General features: G+C 36.5%; 1 protein-coding gene across 1 annotated transcript; it reads right to left on the reverse strand.

Moving 5' to 3' along the window:
- Positions 1-280: 280 nt before the first annotated feature.
- On the reverse strand, positions 281-18,786 carry LOC106075224 (uncharacterized). Its single transcript, XM_056016451.1, has 7 exons — positions 18,693-18,786; positions 14,801-14,957; positions 12,637-12,730; positions 11,893-12,032; positions 6,797-6,967; positions 6,214-6,497; positions 281-4,593 (listed from the first exon to the last, which is right to left on the reverse strand). The coding sequence occupies exons 2-7, from the start codon at positions 14,868-14,870 to the stop codon at positions 3,373-3,375; spliced, it is 1,980 nt and encodes a 659-aa protein (XP_055872426.1). The 5' UTR covers positions 14,871-14,957; positions 18,693-18,786; the 3' UTR covers positions 281-3,372.
- Between the last annotated feature and the right edge of the window lie 1,174 nt (positions 18,787-19,960).

Genomic DNA, 19,960 nt, shown 5'->3' on the forward strand with positions numbered 1-19,960 from the left:
TCTAGTTCATTAAAACAACAAATTTACCAAGTTCATGTAGGGTGCTGAAATTTTAATTCATGACATTTACATTTTTAGTTTTCATTAAAATTTCGATGCCTAAATGTTAATGATGGATAATTCAATTGACTGTGTGATAAATATTTTAAACCTATGACAGATTAGGGCCTAACATTTCTAAATTTCTATCACGGAAGCGGGGAAGGGGGATGTCAAAGAAGGCTACTTTAGCCAATTGAATGTTTAATCTTTAACGATAAATTAAATATACAAAAATACAAATTTAAAAAAAAGGTATTTAATGACAATATATCGTAGGGCCTACAATATAATGGTTTGAAAATGAGTTTAAAAGTGCACATGTACAATTATATAGAGACTAAAAGTGAAGCATTCCACACAGAATCTTGTCTAGAGGAAATAGCCAATAAGTAGGTCTACATTTAAAATGGAAAAATCGATATTCCACTAAAAGGGAATTGTAGTAATTTAGTTAATCACAATAACTTTCTATACACATGTATTTACATTTTGATTTCCTTTACATTAAAGACATCTCTATAATCAATTAAATACAACGAGAGAGATACGGAAGTGAAATTCATAAACGTAGATGTAATAAAATGGACCCTAAAAGAAAAACATCAAAATAGGCAGATCGAAAGCGATTACGAAAAAAAAATTTGAAGATTGAAATAAACTCTACCCAGCAAATTTTATTGCTTCGTCACTGTTGCCAACTAACTTCGTGCTACAAGTAAAAGCTGCTAAAAGAGCTAACATATTCGATTGCAGGGCTAAAAAGTTATATATTATTATATTTATTGGATCCTCGATAGAGATTTACATGTCTATAAAAGTAACAGCTTTTAAAACTATTCCGTATTCTTTACACCGGATACACCAAAAGGTTAGCCTATTCTGAAAATCCCCATTGGGACTATAAAGTACAGTGCCTAGCTTTTAATTCTGTCATTGTTCAACAATATTAACATAGAAGTTTTAAACACCCAAATAGCATTTGACTTTAGTAAGAAAAAAATCTTGTTTAGGGGAAAGTCCTTGGTAGTCTTTCAAAAAGAATATAAAGCATGTCCTACAAAAACCATCTAACAAGAATGTCTATAAAAAAAATAATAAATACAGAATAGACACAATTTGACTAACTTGACAAAGCCAAAAATATTACATTTAGGCATATGCATGGTATGAAAACTTGTTCAGGTGCAAACGGTATTTCAAGAAATATCCTACATGAAATAGAACCAGGTGGAAGAAAGAGAGGGAAAAGAAACATGGGCGGATGATAGTACGGTCTATCTTTTACAAAAATGTTGAGAATAACAGTGGACCAAAACACTTAGTTGAGAGTCAGCATTGGTCCCTCTAAAGACCACATAATAAGATTACCAGATAGAGTGTCCAATGCGGACTTTTTTTTTTCACAAATGTTAACTAATGTGTCTGCTTTTCTTTATGGTTTATATTTAGGAATGAAAGGAAAGACATCATAAGAAGCTGTACTTCTTTTTATCAATTTACTTTTACAACGAAAAAAAATATTATTATAACAAGGAATTTTAATATTTTTTTTAAAAACCAAAGCTTATGTAAGGGGAAATAACCAATAATTACTACCACTTATATGAAAATGACAGGGTTTAGCCCCCTTCCTCACAGGAGGAAAAAATGATATAAGCTTTGTAAAAAAAAAGACATTATAACAAAACTACTTAGTCCTAAATTAATAAGTACTAAATAATAAACTAATTAGTTAATTTTTAGATTGATTCGTGCATTGTTATCGACTATGAATAATTATGCAAAATTTCTACTTGATCCGAGAACGGGAAGTGGGAAATTTTCAAACTTAATAAGGAGACTAAATCCATATATATCGTATAATTATTTAGTATTAATTAATTCCTCATTAAGTAGTATTTTTTTCACTTATTTCGATATGAACAAAAATAATTAATCACCAACAATTTATTAACAAATTAGTCACATTTACTGATTCATGTCTTGTTCAGGTTCAATGAATAATCATACACAATTTTAATTTGATCCGAGAATGGGAAATATGATTTTAAAAATATGTTCAAATTTTTTACCAGACAGACAGAGAGAGTGAATATAAGCTTTGTAAAAAATGAACATAACAAAAATATTTTTTTTTTTTAAATTAGAAAAGCCATTCATTTTACTTTACACATGTAAACAAATTCACAATTTGAATCACAGACTTATTTGGAATGGTTTCTGTAACCTATGATATCTGTATCACAAAGAAATGTATAATATCAGTCAAATCAACAATAAACAAGATTAATTGTGCAATTATTACTTATATACAGGTCATATATAGGCTATATGTATTTTGGCAAAAGTTATAAATGTAAACCATTCACCGTACGGTATTTCACTGACAAAGTAGGCCTACAGACATCTTCGTCAGCTTTATGTCCGATAAGTTAAGCACTAACCTGTTCGCTGTTTCTTCTTTAGTAACCACGACATTTGTGTCCACCCACGAAACGCTGTCTCCTTCACCGCCAAGCTCAAGTGGCATTACTAGCCGTTCCATTTGCACCGGCTGCCTTACTGCAGATGTACCTCCCTGTCCCGTGGGACATTCAGATTGTCGCTGCTCCTGGAATGTCATTAAGCTTCATTTATCTTGAACTGTTTCCTCCAGCGCCCATCCTTTCCTTGCACTTAACACATTTGCAAATATTTGTTTCACTTAACTAAGATATCCTGACTTTCCCTGGTCAGCAGTTGACCATTAGAGTGCGAGACACTTAAAACTCTATAGTTTAATCACATTACAGATTACAATTATTGACTTATTGGGTGGGATAGTCACTAAAGTACATTATCTTTGAAACGCTTCATTAACAATAAGTAAATTGGAGATAATCATACAAACGTTTTATCACAGTCAATACAGTAATCTTTGTGTACATTTTGACCATTAATTTGATTCTACAGAGCTAAAATGTAAAAATAATAATAATAAATTATCATATCTTATAAAATATAGACGTTACTTCTAAAAGAAGATGATTACGTCCACTTCTGTATTATGAATACCGGGAGTTTGCTATTTATAGCTTTTTTTTTTCTAATGTTATGAAATTTTTCATTAGACAAGTAGATTTGATAAATAAGTAACACATTTATACAATTCAAGATCGTTAAAATGATCATAAAAGGTAGAAATAGTTTGGTATAAAAATAAAAAAAAGAAGAAGAAAAAGAAATGTGTATGCCTGCATTTCAGCTGCTTGTGTTCAACCGAAGATATATTCTTGTAAAGACGTTGAAGCGTATTCAACTACTGTAACTCATGTTCTGTCTATTCAATGCTCAAACATTTTCTTCGCGGCTACTATAGTCTAAATCTTCAATTCGCAAACCATCTCCAGGAAGTGACGTGGCTGTAATTGCGTTGATCTCCGAATTAATGAGCTCGTTTTGGCGACTATTGTTGACAGAAGCAGAAGCGGAGACGTGTGGTTGATCCACACACTCATCTCCCTGTCGGAAAGATGGTGCAAGGCTTATCTGTTCAGTGCCTGTATCAGAACATTTAGGAATAGAGTCTGCCCTTTGTTCGCTGCACGTCTGGAGTTCTAGCTTTTTCCCCAACGGATCTTTAGAAGGATCCATTTCTTGCGTTGCACTTTGGGTTGGTCTGTCAATAGCTAAGGTAGATATTAAGCCAGATCTACGAAAAAGCTCCATGGGTGCTGAGGATGAAATGGTTTGGTTCGGATGCAAGAGCTCATCATTGCTGACAGGGTCGATTGTTTTGTGATCTTTGGAGCTAAGAGTACTGTCATGGGCAATGAAAGAATTTTGCTTTTCGATGCTTGACATTTGAAGAACATCCACCACAACAGGGGCGCTACATGTTGCGCCTGATCTTAACACTGGATCAAGCTGTTCATTCTCTTGTGTGAGGGAAACGGGTGTCAGGGAATCTCCAGTCATGGCATTTGCCTGGGATATAGAATGAGTGGATAGGAATCGATCATTGCAGCTTTGCTCTCCCGTCAATGGGGTCCTAGTAGCTTCCAAGATGCAGTTGTTTCCTCTTGTCCCCAACAAAGAATCAGAGCCACTCTGCAAGTTTACTTCGGAGTAAGGCGGTGGTGGGGGAAAAACTTCATGGGTGCCCTGGCCTTCGTCCTTGAGATCGAAAGCACGGTTGTAAAAAGCCTGACCACTGGATTGAAGGTATAAAGGATTTACGCTGTTGACACTGTCTTCATACGTAGGTGGCTTTACTGCCGAAGGATCTGAAGTAAAGTTCCCAACAGGAATCGTACTGTACCCGAAGCTCTCGTGCCCGTCCATGGTTAAGTGGGGCATCACCTGAGGGTCAAACTCATAGTTGTTACTACTGCTGCCTCTCCTCCCCTGAGATACGTGGGTAGCTTCGCTGCAGCTTGTGATGCTGGCCTGCCTGCGACCGAAGCGAAAGGACGAGCGTGGGCCATGGTGTAAGCTGGAGCTGTCCCCGCTGGAATCGGAACTGGAGGATTCGCTGTCAAGTCGTCCGGGGTATAGCTTGATAACTATGCACTGTGAAAATATCAAATATTGTTAATCCATCTGAAACTAAGGAGGCCTGATGTTAAAGCGCGTAGTTTTGGAATGGAGTGGTTTTGAGTTCAAATCCTGATGTGATTTAGAACGACGGAATTCTGTTTTGATGTTAGCTCAGTAACCTGACATTATCTGGGAAAAGTAAAGGAGGCGGGTCGTTGTGCTGGCCACGTGACACCTTTTTTTCATTGTCGGTCAAAGAAATAGATTAGCTTTACATCATCTACCCTAAGGATGTCGATGTGAAAGAAACGCGACCTTTACTGGAAACTACGATGTAATCTTTCTTTTCCATTTTATTTTTTTGAAAATTGGGAGATGATGATGAATGAGACAATTATATAGAGCAGTGCTACCCAAACTTTTTCCTTAACGGAACACTTCACACATTCTGAGTATTTAGTGGAACACTTTGCTTGTTTTATTTTAGGGAGATTAATTCACGTAGTGGCCTACTAGTAGTTTGTGGAACACCAATTCAGGCCTCGCGAAAAAACTAGGGTTCCACGGAACACAGTTTGGGAAACACTGATATAGAAAACTAACTTTTGCACACCTGCGAATCCCTGTATTTGGCTAAACTCATTATTTTATTATTGCGTAATATTGTAAGAGTCATAAGAATCAAATTGTGAAATTATTTTATTTTTATTTGCTTGATCCGACAGACTTTGACTAATGAAACGAACTTTAAGTCACAAGTAAATATTTGTTGTCCTTCGCGTCAGTGACATTTGGAGCTCCGTGCTCTACCACGTGACCCTCAAGTCGATACCATTCGTTATAGCAGGACTTAACTCAGACCGGCGACGTGGCAGCCTGTGGGCAGTGGAGACCAATAGCTCGTTGCCAAGTCGTACAGACCTGTGACGTGGCAACGAGCTATTGATCTCCACTGCCCACAGGTTAGGACGAGTTCAGCCCCTCTATGACGATTGGTCTTGCCCAAGTTCACAAAGAGGCCATATACTCATAGAACTAGCCACATCTATAAACTGAACACATGTCAAAGAGTAGCGAAATTGACATTTCGAAACAAAAGAATGTAACTTTCGTACTTAGGAAAAGATAAAAATGTTGAATAAAGTCCTGATTAAGCGTCTATGGAAATTGTCCAAAATAACAATACACCCCATTGTTATATCAACAGAGGGGATAATAACAACAGACCTCACGGATACCTTCAAGGCCCTTAACATTCCTGGGAACATCTTCGTTGCCTGTCAGAGGGCGGTACTGCTGCAGAACTGCCACATCACCAGACAATTCCTCAATGGAAACTGTTAAAGGGACTACGATGAATTTTGCTTCTCTTTAGTGAAACTCGACCCTGGCAGCGCCAGAGAATGACTACTCGTTCATTTCTAACATAATAATAATAAGGCTTGTCTTCGAGTCCGAAGATTAGTGAGGAATGCAGTATTTCCCATGGCTGCGCAGCCCCTGCTAAGCCTCTCATCGTTCTTTTAACTAACTCTTCAAATACAAAAAACAAAACCTAATAAAATACTCAGAAAGACACGAAGACAAAGACGCATTGATTAATTCATTATATTATACTAAATTACCACTCTTCTTTTTTTTCTTTACACTTACATGGAAGAACCCGGCAACCCTGTTTCTTAAAGACGCACTTTCCGCTTCTTGCGGAGCTGGTTCATTGGCTGTTCTTCTTCTTGTCGATGGGCAGCCGCCTGCGTGTCTGGAGCCAGCTGTCGAGGCCATGGCAGTAGTGTCCACGCGATGTCGTCCAAAGAACAAGAAGACTGGCCCGTTGGACCTTCCATATTTATAACGTTGTATGGCCCCGCTACAAATTATCACGAAGGCCACAGCGCCGATAAATCCGCCGAAAGCTATCCGAAGCACTTGACTAGAATCTGGAGTGAAAAACAAATGAATAATGTGTGGGTTTGTGTTTTTATGGATAAATCAGCAGCCAAGTAACGATCGATTTGAATTGAAAAAGTAAGTAATATTGGTAATTAAATCTTTCGAGAATGGACTATAGGTTTACAGATAGATTATTAGATATTTAGACAGACTGACAGACAGACAGACAGACAGACAGATAGATAGATAGATAGATAGATAGATAGATAGATAGATAGATAGATAGATAGATAGATAGATAGATAGATAGATAGATAGATAGATAGATAAATGAACAGCTTCTCACCATCGTCGTTTACTTTATCCCTGATGGCCTTGTACTTGAGACGAAACCGTCCAGTGGTCACCGTGCTCTCGTTAGATCGAAACACGACGAGAGTCTCGCGAGATGATGTCACGATGGAAGGGCTCCTCAAACCACAGAAGTCAGCCAGCACCAAATCTGTGACATCAGGACCTGGCGTTGGAGACATTAAACTAGATGTTTTAGATGCTTCTATTTCGTTTACTACATGTGTTGGGGTTCGGCCGAGGAATACCAGCTACCTCCCAATTAAATGCTAGATAGCACTTTCAATATTTCATTCGCTCATCTCCCTGCCCAACCCCCCCCCCCCCCCCTTTTTCGTTATTTTAACCAATTCTTCAAGCCAAAATTCATAATCTTCAAATACAAAAACATAGCCAAATAAAATACTCAGAAAGACACAAAGATAAAGGCACATTGATTGTTTCACATGCTAGGACAAATTTATGCAAATGCTCCTTCTTCCTTAGTGCTATTAGTAATTAGAGCATGGAATGGGTTGCCTGAGTGTCATGGTGTGTATGTGTGTGTTTATATGGTGACCTCACGGAAGAGGTTAGCGATTGGTTGTGAATGATGCAACATAGGTGGCATTGTCGTCACTTGGTCTTAGCTTGGACAGACGACTCCAGAAAGTAAGACTGAGAGGTTGTGTTATTGTAGTCACTGTAGTGAGTTAGATTTCGTTAAGAAATATTATGACTAAAGTCTACTACATCTGGTTCATTTACAACTTGACTTTGTATATATTTGTATATATTATAAATAAAGTTCTATTTAGTTTGTTTACAAAAGGAAGTCTTTCAGTTTTTTTTTTGAATGTATTAGTTAAGTTACATTACGCCTACAACAGTTTAGTTGTCTACCAGCGGTTTGGTGCTAAAAGTCAACGACCGGTAACAACACTGAATCAGCCAGGAAAACCAATGATTTGGCAGAATTTAAGTCATTGATTAACATGCATGACTAGATTGACCTAGAAGCACGCATTAGGATGTAATCATCTTCTTTTTTGAAGTAATGTCTGTATTTCATAAGATAAAACTGATACCACATTCTTTCTCCCATCCCCCACCCCTTTTTTCAACTGGTCCAGACAAGTGATAAATTCATAGCTTATTGAGAAAGCTGTATCGGCACTGCCGTTCCTTTGGATACATCAGCTGCGTGGAGTGGGGGGAGGGGGAATTGATGTGTGGGCGACATCGTTCCGACCACAGCTAATGCCCAGGTATTCATCTCATTTCCATGAGATGATCCATAGTCGCTTCGCGACTGAAGGAGGCCATATATAATTGAGAAAGCTAAAAGCATTATATTGCGCTCAACAAAAACAAAGGGTGAAAATATTTCTAATCGCACAGATTTATTATTGATAATCCTAGATCTATTACAAATTTAATTACACATTAATTGATACAACTACCTTTATTTTAAGCTTTTTTTAAAGTATTTTTTTTTAAGTTTTCCTTACTAGACCTTGTCTAGGGACATCTTATGGGACAGATGATGTAAAGGTCATCTGTTTTTGTGGCCCACGGTTACCCTCGGTTAACGAGGGGGTCAAGTGACCAGCACAAGGATCAACCATGTTTACTTTTCTCCAACTAATGTCAGATACCTATTAGAGTTGGCTGGACTCAGAGGGGCAAATATCCCAAAAATTGAAAATCCCAGTCTTCACCACGATTTGAACCCGGGACCTCTCGATTCGGAAGCCAAGGACTTTACCACGTGAGTATTTGTTTACATTTTCTATTCTATACTTAAAGTTTAAGTAAACAGATCTAGTACCTGCTTGGGATACCACTTTGTACATTTAAAGTCCCGCGCGTATAGAGCTATGCTAACCATTACATCCTACTTATGAGCTAAATTTAAGCGGAACAAGGCAGACTTTGTTTTTAAAAACACAACGTTGACCTTATCTATAACCTGATGATGACTGTTGTGTCTGTCCATTCTGCTGATAGAGGAGTAATCGATTTGTCAGACGCTAGCTGCTAGCAAGTAAAATCAATTGTTGGGGCTAATCGATCGTTTGACTCGGATCGATATATGTGATGTTTATGTTTTTTTTTTAAGACACGACCTATCGTGACGCAAGCACATCTGAATTAATGAAGGAGAAAAGGGGAAGAACAAGGGAGGTGTATAATCAAGTGGGTTGGGGCCCTGGTGGGGGAGGGTGAATGAGAGACTGTCGATAGTCTTTGTTTCTGATAATGTGAACACAAAGTACTTGGGCCTATCCGCTGAGAGATAAGATAGTTCTAAAAGATATTCTAGAGTGTGTTTTAAATGTTTCGGATGTTCCTTCAGATTTGATTATTACATCCTAGCCTAAGCGGCACAAAGGACAGCGGGGGAGGGGGGATGGCGCCTGACAGGATAAAAAAAACTTGGAGTAAAGGCCCGACCGCTAGAAGACATTACTGCATGGAGAACTGCCTGATCTGGACAACTCAGAGTAGTTCATCCTATAAACTTAGAATATGGAACTGGAATATTGCATACTCTTTTTTAGTGTACTAGCATAGGCATATAATTTCTTCTGGTATTTTTTAATTATTATTGTTAATAGGTGCTAGCATAAACATTTTATGATGCAAATTACAATGAATTTCAACTAGTAAATTGTTTATGTAATTATTTCTATGTCATTTTATGTCATTTCGGCTAGAGCTCAGTCTCATCCTTTAAGTTTCATCTGGGCACCCTAACTGAGCCCAGACTCACCCCTAATGGCGCCCGTTTTGGGCCAATGTTCATCTCTCAAATGGGGCCCATGTGTTTAGCCATTTCAGGCCCCTCAATGCTAGACGTGTACAGCAAAAATATCGGTCCCATAGAGTTCCACTGAGGCTTCTTTTTTGCATTATGGATATAATTTTTTCTTAAGTGTCACGGTCCGGATATTGCCCGCAGTAAATTTTTCATTTTCTGAGTGATTCAAACATCGAAGATTGATGGTTGAAATTTCATGGGCGTAGCCGGGAAGGGGGGTTCTATTTCAACCCCCAACCCGAAATGAAATCCCCCCCCCTTCGGGGGGGGGGGAGATCGGTATTTAGTGACTGATTTTTTGCTTTGATTTTGTTTATTTTAGGTGAGATTTTAATACTAAACTATCACTTGCCCTAGCATAGCAAAGGAGGTTTTGAGTTTAAACCCCCCCCCCCAGGGTTTATTTATTTTAAAACCCCTGTCAAGGGGGTTTTGAGTTTAAAACCCCATACCAGGGGGGTTCGAGTTTAAAACCACCTACCAGAAGGGTTTGAGTTTTAAAAACCCCTACCAGGGGTTTTCGCATTTAAATTCCCCTCTTCTATAAAACAAAACAAAAAAAAATGCAAACGACAATACCCCAAATTTCACGAGCACAGTTAATGAAGATTTTGATTTTTAAACTCCCTCCAAAATTTATGATAGACCCCCTCTTCAATATGAAAAAAGAAAATTACTCACTCAAAATTCTATGAGCGTAGCCAAAGGGTTTTTGAGTTAACCCCCACCCCCTCTTCAGTAGGGTTTGAAGCTAAAGACTACCACTTCAATATCCGGTATAAAAAACGCAAATTACGCACTCAAAATGTTATGAGCGTAGCTAATGGGTTTTGACTCAGTTTTGAATTTAAACTCCCCTTCAGCGGGGTTTGAAGGTAAAAAATACCTCTTTAATATTAAAAACAAAACAAATTATATACTCAACATGTTATGAGAATATTCAAAGGTGTTTTGAGTTTAAATTCCCCTCCATTGGAGTTAAAGTGGAGTGAAGCTAAAAATTACATCTTCAATATAAAAAAAAGAAAATACACACTCAGAAATCTATGAGCGTTGCCAAAAGGAGTTTTGATTTAAACTCCCCTTCAGAGTGGTTTGATGCTAAAAAAAATACCTCTTAAATATAAAAAAAAAAAGCAAATTACACAAAAAATTATTTGAGCGTAGCCAAGACAATTGGGGGTTTTGAGTTTAAATCTCTCTCCTACAGATGGCTTTTTTTAAAGTTTAAAACCCCTTCAGATGGTATTGAGTTTAAAATCCCCCTACAGAACGTTTTGAGGTAGAAAACATCTATCCTCAATATTATTCTAAAGCAAACTACAGTTACTAAATTATATGAGCGTAGCTAAAAGGGGTTTTGAATTGAAAAAAAAACAACATAACTCCAGAGATTTTGTAGTTTAAAACCCCCAACAGATGATTTTGACGATAAAACTTCCCCTTCGATATAAAATCTAAAGCAAACTATAATCACTTAATTCAAAGAGGGTATTTAAGAGAGGTTATATATTTCTACCAGTGGCGGGGCTCAATTAATAAAGTGCAGTGAATAGTCATCTGCCGAAATTGAAAAACACTAAATGTGGCTCAACAAAGATGGCTAAGACAGATTTTAGGAGTCAGTTATAGAGATCTGGTCTAAATCAAGGAAATCCTATGCCGAACTGGGAGTCGACCCGTTAGTAAGATTGTGACAGAGCGTCCAATGAGGTTTGCGGGACATGTTCTCCGACAAAATGAATTACACATAAGAAGAGTTGCGATGACATCGTAGTACAACTTGGCGCCACACATTCATGGACGTCCTCGGAGCAGGTGGGAAGAGGCTTCAGACATTACCAGTGACAGATTTTTGTGGAAACAGCTTGACGGCAAATGCGCCGAACGGCGCGGGAGGGTCATAGTCAGTAAGAATAGCACATTGGGTTTTTGAAATAAAACTTTTTAATAGCATTAAAATGCACTGTAGATACCTAAGAATATGCATTTTGTTGGCTTTCAATCAGAAATAGTGCATGGCGGCGGGGCTCCGCCGCCATTGCTAGCAATGACGGGAAGTCTACAATTTTCCCACTAACTCCAGGAAGAACCTATTGTAGGGCACAATAAGCGTCTTCCGAAAGAATGAAGGATCAGAATGTAATAAAGATTATATACACACACACACATAAATACTTATAAATATATTTTTTTTGCGGGGGAGGGAGGGAGAAAAAAATCCCCCCCCCCCGAAAAAAAATCCTGGCTACGCCAATGGGTTGAATTATGACTTCTATGTTACCTACCATCGTATACAGTAATTCTTTCGCTGCAGGAGTTCAGAAAATCTCCATGGGTCAAGTTTACGTCTGAAAACTCCAAGTTAATGACGTAATCATTCCGGTACGCTAAGATTTTCCAGCGACACTGGGCTGGCTGAAAAAAACTTTTAGAAAACAATAAAGATATTTACTTTTAGATCTAGATCTAAGTATCAATACATTTATATTTAAATCTGTAAAAGCATCTTCTCTATCTGCTATCAATCGTTTCACGTTAATGAAATTAATTTTATTTTAATAATAATAATATAGCAAAGAAGTGATACTAAAAGGTGTCTTCTTCCTTTTTTTATTAAATCTGGTGACTTTCTTTTTACTTTGCTCCTCGTAACTAATAAACGATAGATTCACTAAAAAAAAATGTTAACACACCCATTTCCACCCCTATGAAGAAAATAATCATGGTTGCGCCCAAGTATAAATCTATTCAGAGTAAAGAAAATTTTAAATTGGTGATATAGATCAAGACTAAAAAAAAACATTCAAAGACAGAAGTCTACATTAGAATGCTAGTATTAGTTAAAGATGCCAATACTGTAAGCCCTATTTAGCCATTGGTTTCGCTGGCTTATTCAGACAGTTTGGGAAGAACGAGCTCTTATATGAATTTATCGTACATTGTGGAATAAGATATTTGTTTTTATCTTCTCTCTCTCTCTCTCACTCTTTTTCTGTCAAAAAGAATAAGAGTAAAGAAAAAAGAGGTACCTGTTGGTCTGCGTATCTGGGAAGTAAATCTCGTATGCTCCAACGTAAGCTTTCTCTTCGATCGGGTTAGGGTTGTCACAAGGGAGGGAACCAACTGTGAAACAAAAGCGTAACTCGGTTAACCCAAAAGATACCGTACTCTTGGAAACCATGATACGGTTACAATAAATTGTAAACATTTGAAGACTGGAAATGTAGTGCGTCACTATACATGTACATATATACACATCACCTCTACGTAAAGCACTATCTAACAAACAAGCAAAATATAGGAATTCATTTTTAAAAAGATAGCAAAGATTATCTTAGGGGAAGAACTCGCACTACATATATAATAAGGCTTGTCTTCGAATCCGAAGATTAATTAAGAATGCAGTATTTCCCTTAGATGCGCAGCCCCAGCTGTGACCTACATATTTTGCCACATCCAGGGTAAGCATAACCATTGTCAGTAGTGTAGAAGTTTTTTTTATTTGATATCAATTCAAACACAATATTTATTTACCAATAATTAATTGAACAATCTTTTTTTTTTTATTGATTATTGTTTTGTTAGGTACAATAAATAATTGTTTAAACTATCAACTTGATCCGATAATGCGTTTTGATTAATAGCGTTAACAATTATCTAAGAGGACACAAATCCCTAAAAATTATTAGTATTAGAGCATGGAATGGGTTGCTTGAGCTAGCCAGGAAAACCAGTGACTTGGCAGAATTTAAGTCATTGGTTAATATGCATGACTAAATGCATGACGAGTAGGACGTAATCATCTTCTTTTTTGAAGTAACGTCTGTATCATATAAGATAAGAAGAAACAAAATAATTAATTATCAGTAATTAGTTTTATTCTTTTAACGATTGTCTATGTCACAGAGTAATTGTGCAAAAGTTTCAACTTGATCCAAAAAGGGATGTGGGAGAAATAACGTGTGACAAACTGTGTGTGCTTTTATTTTAAGACATTTTTTTTGTTGGTTTGTTTTAAAGGTTTGTTTTATAGGTTCCCGACGTTCCTTCAAAAAGGAAGATTATTTCGTCCAATCAGGGCTGGGTTTACAACAGTAGTAGACTGTGCAGTCGCCCAGATCCTCCAAATTTCAGGAACATACAATTTTTAACAAGGTATTCTTATTAAATGTAAGACATTCTAATTAAAGAAAAAACAGTTACAAATATGACATGATTTTACATTTATTAATACTATTAAGTTTATTTATATTGAAGCCTGAAGAAGGTAGAGGCAGCCACAAAACTACTGTCCAGGGCATCCACTTACTAAATTCTGGCACTGAATTCTAGTCCCTGCTACGCTATTCTGCCTCAACGTGGCATTCGGGTGGAAAAGATCACTTGAGGAAGTGATTAGGCTAAATGAATAGCAAAACAAAACTCTTGTGGGAGTGTCTAAGGGAATGCGAAAGCTTTTCCATTGCACAGTGCGGAGTTGAAAGAGATATTTCACGTCCCTGTCAATAATCCATGTGCCGTTCCTCAAGTGACCGTTACTTTAATGGCGAGTTCTGCACGGTTAGCTTGGTAAAACATAGGAAAATGGCAGGGGTTCCTGGTGTACTCGGCCTTAGGCCCGGAGTGCCAGATTCATCGGAAATAACAATGTCTTACATAGGCATTGACTTGGACCTCTCCCAGATAGAACGGTTTGTTAAATCAGGCTTACACGCCTAGAGTTGGAAGAACTTTCGGCTCAACTCTTTTGACAATCACACGAATCAGATAAGAGTTAGTCGACATGGAGAGGGTGGTGTGAGGTGTTCCTGTTTCTATGATCAACAGTTACCAATAGGGTCATGAGGCCAGCACAACGACCAGCTATAATTAGTTAATAAGTAGAAGATCTTTACAACTCCACCACAACCCTGCTCCACTTAAATTAGCAGTACATACAATTAAACAACAAAGATTGCTTTTGAACCATCATTGATTTTCTGATACTGCTGTCCAGGTATTTGTGTATGTGTACGGGCCTGTGAGTGTGTGTGTGTGTCTATATTTTTTATGTATATATGCGCGTACTGATATATTAAAAATGTGTCTACAATAAGCATATTGGGAATGTTTTCATCACACTATATAAAATCCCACTCACCTATATTGACCAACATAAGCCTATAGACCCCAAACAAATATCATAGTACTCACCTACAGTAGTCAGGCTAGCCAGAGCCAACAACAGGCTCACAACTATCGGTGTTGCCTTTTTAAACTTCATTCTAGTTCTAACAGGATTAGAGAGTATGTTACAGCTTATCCAACCAAGAACAAACACTGATCCATCTTTAGGCTGAGCTGGTAGAATCTAGAAATATTAGTCGATAGATTTAAAGTTTTCGCATATATTTTTTAAAAAGTCCAATGTTGAAATAGCATTTCTCGGTGCACAGTAGATTTTGACAATAATTAGGCCTTCGTGTTAGTGATCCTCAACCATCTTTCTCTTAAGCGTCGATTCATTTCCTTTTTAAGTAGCATGCGTGGCTGAGTGAATACAAATGACTTGGCTTTCTATCAGGTGGGCTAGAGTTCAAATCCTTACATGGACCAGGAATTGTTCTCAAGCTAAGAAACCTTGATTCCAACATATCTCTCTCTTTCTGTCTTTCTCTCTCTTTCTTTCTCTCTCTCTCTCTTTCTTTCTCTCTCTCTCTCTCTCTCTCTCTCTCTTTCTTTCTCTCTCTCTCCCTTTCTTTCTCTCTCTCTCTCTCTTCCTTTCTCTCTCTCTCTCTCTCTTTCTTTCTCTCTCTCTCTCTCTCTCTTTCACACGCACACAGTGTCTATAAAAGATGAAATCAAGGATTTCCTATGCTTGGCAATTTTCAAGTCACTTCTATTGGAGATTTTATAGATGGCGAGAAAACAAAAAATAGCCAGCTTTTGTTTTGGTGTATCCGGTGTACAGACTAAAGGATGGGTTTAAGAAGCTAGAGCTATGTTTTTAAAAAAGTTATATGTTGGTTTTGATGCACATTTTAGCACTGCAGAATTGATTGTTTTCTTAAGATCTTCTGATTATAACTTTTATTTAACTGTCAATTTTCAATTTTGCGTCCTTGACATTGTTTAGTTTAAAGTGAAACTCTCCAATAAGGGAGAGACAGACCTTCAGTCTAAACTCTTTAATTCCAATCAAAATTCATTGGTTGTATTCAGATGTGTCTCTCGAGTTAGGGGTTGACTAACAGAGTCAGCGTTGAATAACAGAGTTAGGGTGACGAATAGAGTTAGAGGTGACTAACAGAGGATGGTCATTGTGCTGGACACACGAAAATCCTGTAAACCAGTTGTCTTCATTTGATTTTTTTTTAATTGAATAAAATTAACATTTTAAACCAGATCTAGGTAATTGTCGACATGATAATCTATCGTTGCTTAGCAAACATTTGTTTTCATCTGGCTTAATGTTTAAAAACGTTTGAAAAAATAATTTCAGGTGAGTTGGACGGAAGAGATCGATTGCGGATATTGATTTCTTGAACTTGAATGGGACATGATCCACCTCACATTAAACACTACTGCTAATAATAATATTAAGAATAAAAATAATATATTTCTTATCGTGGAGGAAATTAGTTTTACACTTGTGCATTACACATTGCACAGTATGACAAGGATAGAAACAATGTAGATGTAGATTCACCTAACACTCTGGCATCATCTATAAAGTTTACATCAGAATATTATTTTAGTAAAATGAGTTCCATTTTCACTCTAGTCTAAGCGGGCCACAGAAACAGATGACCTTTACATTATCTGCCCTACAGACTACTTGGTCTGAAAAGGGAACTTAACTTTTTACTTTCATATGTCGTGCAAAAAAAAAAATTAATAATTTGTAATTAATAATGCGTAAAAAAAAATAATTAAAGTTCCCCTTTCAGATCTTGTGCACAACGACCAACCACCTTTACTTTTCCCCAACTAATGTCAGTACCCATTAGAATTGGGTGGACTCAGTCTTCACCAGGCTTTGAACTGGGACACCCGATTCGGAAATCAAGTGCTTTACCGCTCAGCAAGCGCGTAATAATGCATAAGACGCCAAAATTAAGACAGATAATTAATACCACCTGAAAAATTATGAAAAAAAAATTCAACATCAAACTCAATACTTTGTAGTAGAGAGAGACTAAGATACGATAATTGATGACATCAAGGAATTGACTGCCAACTCTTCAGAGAAGGAAAAAAGTTTTGAAAGAGTCAACACTGGTACCCCAAAATACATTTAATTATTATCTTTCGGTTATCCAATTGAACCCGTATATTGACCTATTTAAAATACGTGTTACGGAAGCGAAATCAAGGGAGGAGGAAGTTATCTTCTTGGTAGATTCTTGGAGCAATTCACATTGCAAACAAACAATCCCACAATCCCACAATCAAGCACTTCAACGTCCACAACTTAAACCTTGAACGGACAAACAAACTATCAGGTTTATATGAACTCACACTGGCTGGCTGTCTTTGGTTTATATACAAAAGGGAGAATAATCTTGCAGTAATAGAGCAGTTCTTTCTGTTATATAATCTTTGGGTTTTTTTTTTTTAGTATTTATATTTTGTTTGTTTTTATCAAGGCTTGCCCTCGGTTTTTACAAAGCTTATATCAACTCCATGTCCCATTCTGGGATAAAGTTAAAACTTTGCACAATTATTCATTACCCTGACAAGACATGAACCAATAAAATGAAAAAATAATAATTTGTTAATCAATTGTTGGTGATTAATTATTTTGTTTGATTTGAAAAAGAAGGGAAATAAAGGCTACTTAATGAGAGAAGTGGATATATATATAGATAGATTTAGTTCCCTTATTACGTGTTGTACACGTTTTTTCTCCCACTTCCCATTCCGGATCAACTTAAAATTTTGCATAATTATTCATAGTCGATAACAATACACGAATAAATACAAAAAAATTAACTAATTAGTTAATCATTTAATACTAATTAATAAATTTTGTTTTATATATATCAGAAAGGGAGATAAATTTCGTAATTTTCAGATAAATGGCATTACTTAGCGGTTTCTTCCCTTAGGTAAGCTTTGTTTTTAAAAAAATATTCTTTTTTTCTATTTTTTTTTACAAAGAAGGTGCTGCCAATTGAGTGTATTTCCCTCAATAACCTTAAAAGGGCTGCTTTATCAGAAACTCACTTTTGGCAGACACATTGCGACATATGATAAGAGTCCATGATGCTGTGACCTTAACTGGTCAGAAAAACAAAGTAAGTAAAATGTAAGCTTAAATTGAATGTTGCATCAATTATTTTGAATCAGTCATGGAATAAATTTCTAATAGATCTAGAGTTCTAGACTAACAATAATAATAAATGTGTGCGATTGGAAATCTATTTTTAAAAAAACAAAACCAAGTTGCTCGAGTCTGAATGTTAACTCGGAGTCTCGAGTCTCCATGATGGAAGGCCGACGCGTTAGCCACTGAGCTATACAAGTATAATACAAGTACTAATAAAAAAAGAATAGAAGAAAAAAGAAAAACAAATTTATTTGTAAAAAGTCTATACTTTAACAATTTTAGCGAATTCTCAACACGAGACATTTCTCCGCTTAGCTTAATGAATTTCTATATAAAATAAAAAAAAATATTAATTAGGACTAAACGATGAACTAATTGGCTATTATTTTTGTTTGTCAGCGACAATGAATACTTATGCCAAGTTTCAACTTGATCCGAGAATGGCAAATGGGAAAAATAAAGATCTTTAAAGCTTAATGATGAAGGGCCTCAAACGTAATGATAAAGATCACAAACTCAAGCCTAATGATTAAGATGTCTCTAGCTTTTACCCAATATATTGCTAGCGCAATTTATAGAAAGTAAAACATACGATAATTGTCAATTGAATATTTTTTGTCTTATGTGCTTATTCCAATGATAAAACACTATTGGCTTAAGCCTATTATAAAAATCATTTTTATCATATAATATTAATATAGCAATATTTTTTAAATAGTTTATATAGAAAAGAGAAGGAGTGAAAAGATGACAGAAAGAAGACATTCTCCTTACTTGTCTAATCGGCCATCTTTGTCTCGCCTAGTTCCCAATCAGAAAGTCTTGTTACCATTAGCTCACTGTGTCCTGGCAGCACGATGCTGTGTGCGGCACTTGTTACAGTTGGGGGGGGGGGGGGCAGGGATAGTGAGTAACGCGGTCATTGTCGCCTGGCAACCACCTGAGTAACCGCCAACAGCATCCGCTTACCTTGCGCGAGCTGTGACGTCTTGTTCTGCTCACGTGACGTGCACGGTCTCTCTTTTCAACGATGACAAACCGTTTGAAAAAATAAAAGAAAGCAACGGTTGCATGTTTCTTCAAGGTCTAGGCAGTCACATTTCGTTAAATCACCCACACCTCGAATAGCCGCCCAGCTTTAGCTCTCTGACAGGTTAGTGGCAACGCAAGAGTATCAAAAGTTGGAATTTTAAAGCACTTTCATTTAAAAATAAAGGGAGCTAATCTATTAGTTCAAATTCTTAAAATAGAAACATCGACACAACCCAACTACCTAGCTAGTTTAGTTTTAAAAAATCACATGTAATTTAAAGGTCTTATTAGGTGGTCTACAGATTCCTCTATTATATGTTTTCGCACACCTGAAAGAGTGCTTCGTTTGTTTTGTATTCAACTCTTACGCTGTGCAAATCGTTGGGCAGAATGGATCAGATCACATGAATTGAAATACTTTAACTTAGATATTAACTATATTATATTTTTTTTATACAGTTACATTTAATGGATTATATTTATTGAGAATACTTAGGCTTCAATATAAAGAGCTTGGATGCTTAGTGTTTTGAACAGTTTCAAGAGATTGATAAGGATCATAATACCAAAAGTGAGTAAACATAACAAAACTCTCAATGATTAAAACGTGACTTTTTTTTTAGTTTTTAGAGATCAGATTTTAAAAAAATATTTTTTTCTACTAGCAGTACACACCAACTATTTCATTTTTTTTTCGCTTTTTATTTATAAACTTCGGCCTTATCAGGCAATGGCGAAGATAAAATACAAAGGTTTGATAGAAATCTTGCGGTTTTTCGCGAATTACGGTCGTCAGGTTGTGAATCTATCAAAACTGTTTCTTAATGAGCGTCTATGAGGTCAAAGCAGCCAGTGTGCGACATTTCATGCAAATCAGTTGAGATCTCTTGGTCACTCAGTGAGTAGTATTTGGTAAATATATTATAGATTGAACTACTACATTCCTATATTTGAAAAATATCCAGTGCAATGTTCTGTTGATATTGCAGAAATAAAAAAGACAGACAAAC

The sequence above is a fragment of the Biomphalaria glabrata genome, chromosome 17 (assembly GCF_947242115.1).
Source record: "Biomphalaria glabrata chromosome 17, xgBioGlab47.1, whole genome shotgun sequence".
NCBI lineage: Eukaryota > Metazoa > Mollusca > Gastropoda > Planorbidae > Biomphalaria > Biomphalaria glabrata.

What these genes read in the sequence shown, in the direction of transcription:
- LOC106075224 (XM_056016451.1), bottom strand. Translation starts at nt 14,870, where the DNA reads ATGAAGTTTAAAAAGGCAACACCGATAGTTGTGAGCCTGTTGTTGGCT. An exon ending in GGATAAAGTAAACGACGATG is followed by an intron (nt 6,498 to 6,796) that starts GTGAGAAGCTGT and finishes TTTTCACTCCAG; the next exon opens with ATTCTAGTCAAGTGCTTCGG. An exon ending in GGGTTGCCGGGTTCTTCCAT is followed by an intron (nt 4,594 to 6,213) that starts GTAAGTGTAAAG and finishes ATATTTTCACAG; the next exon opens with TGCATAGTTATCAAGCTATA.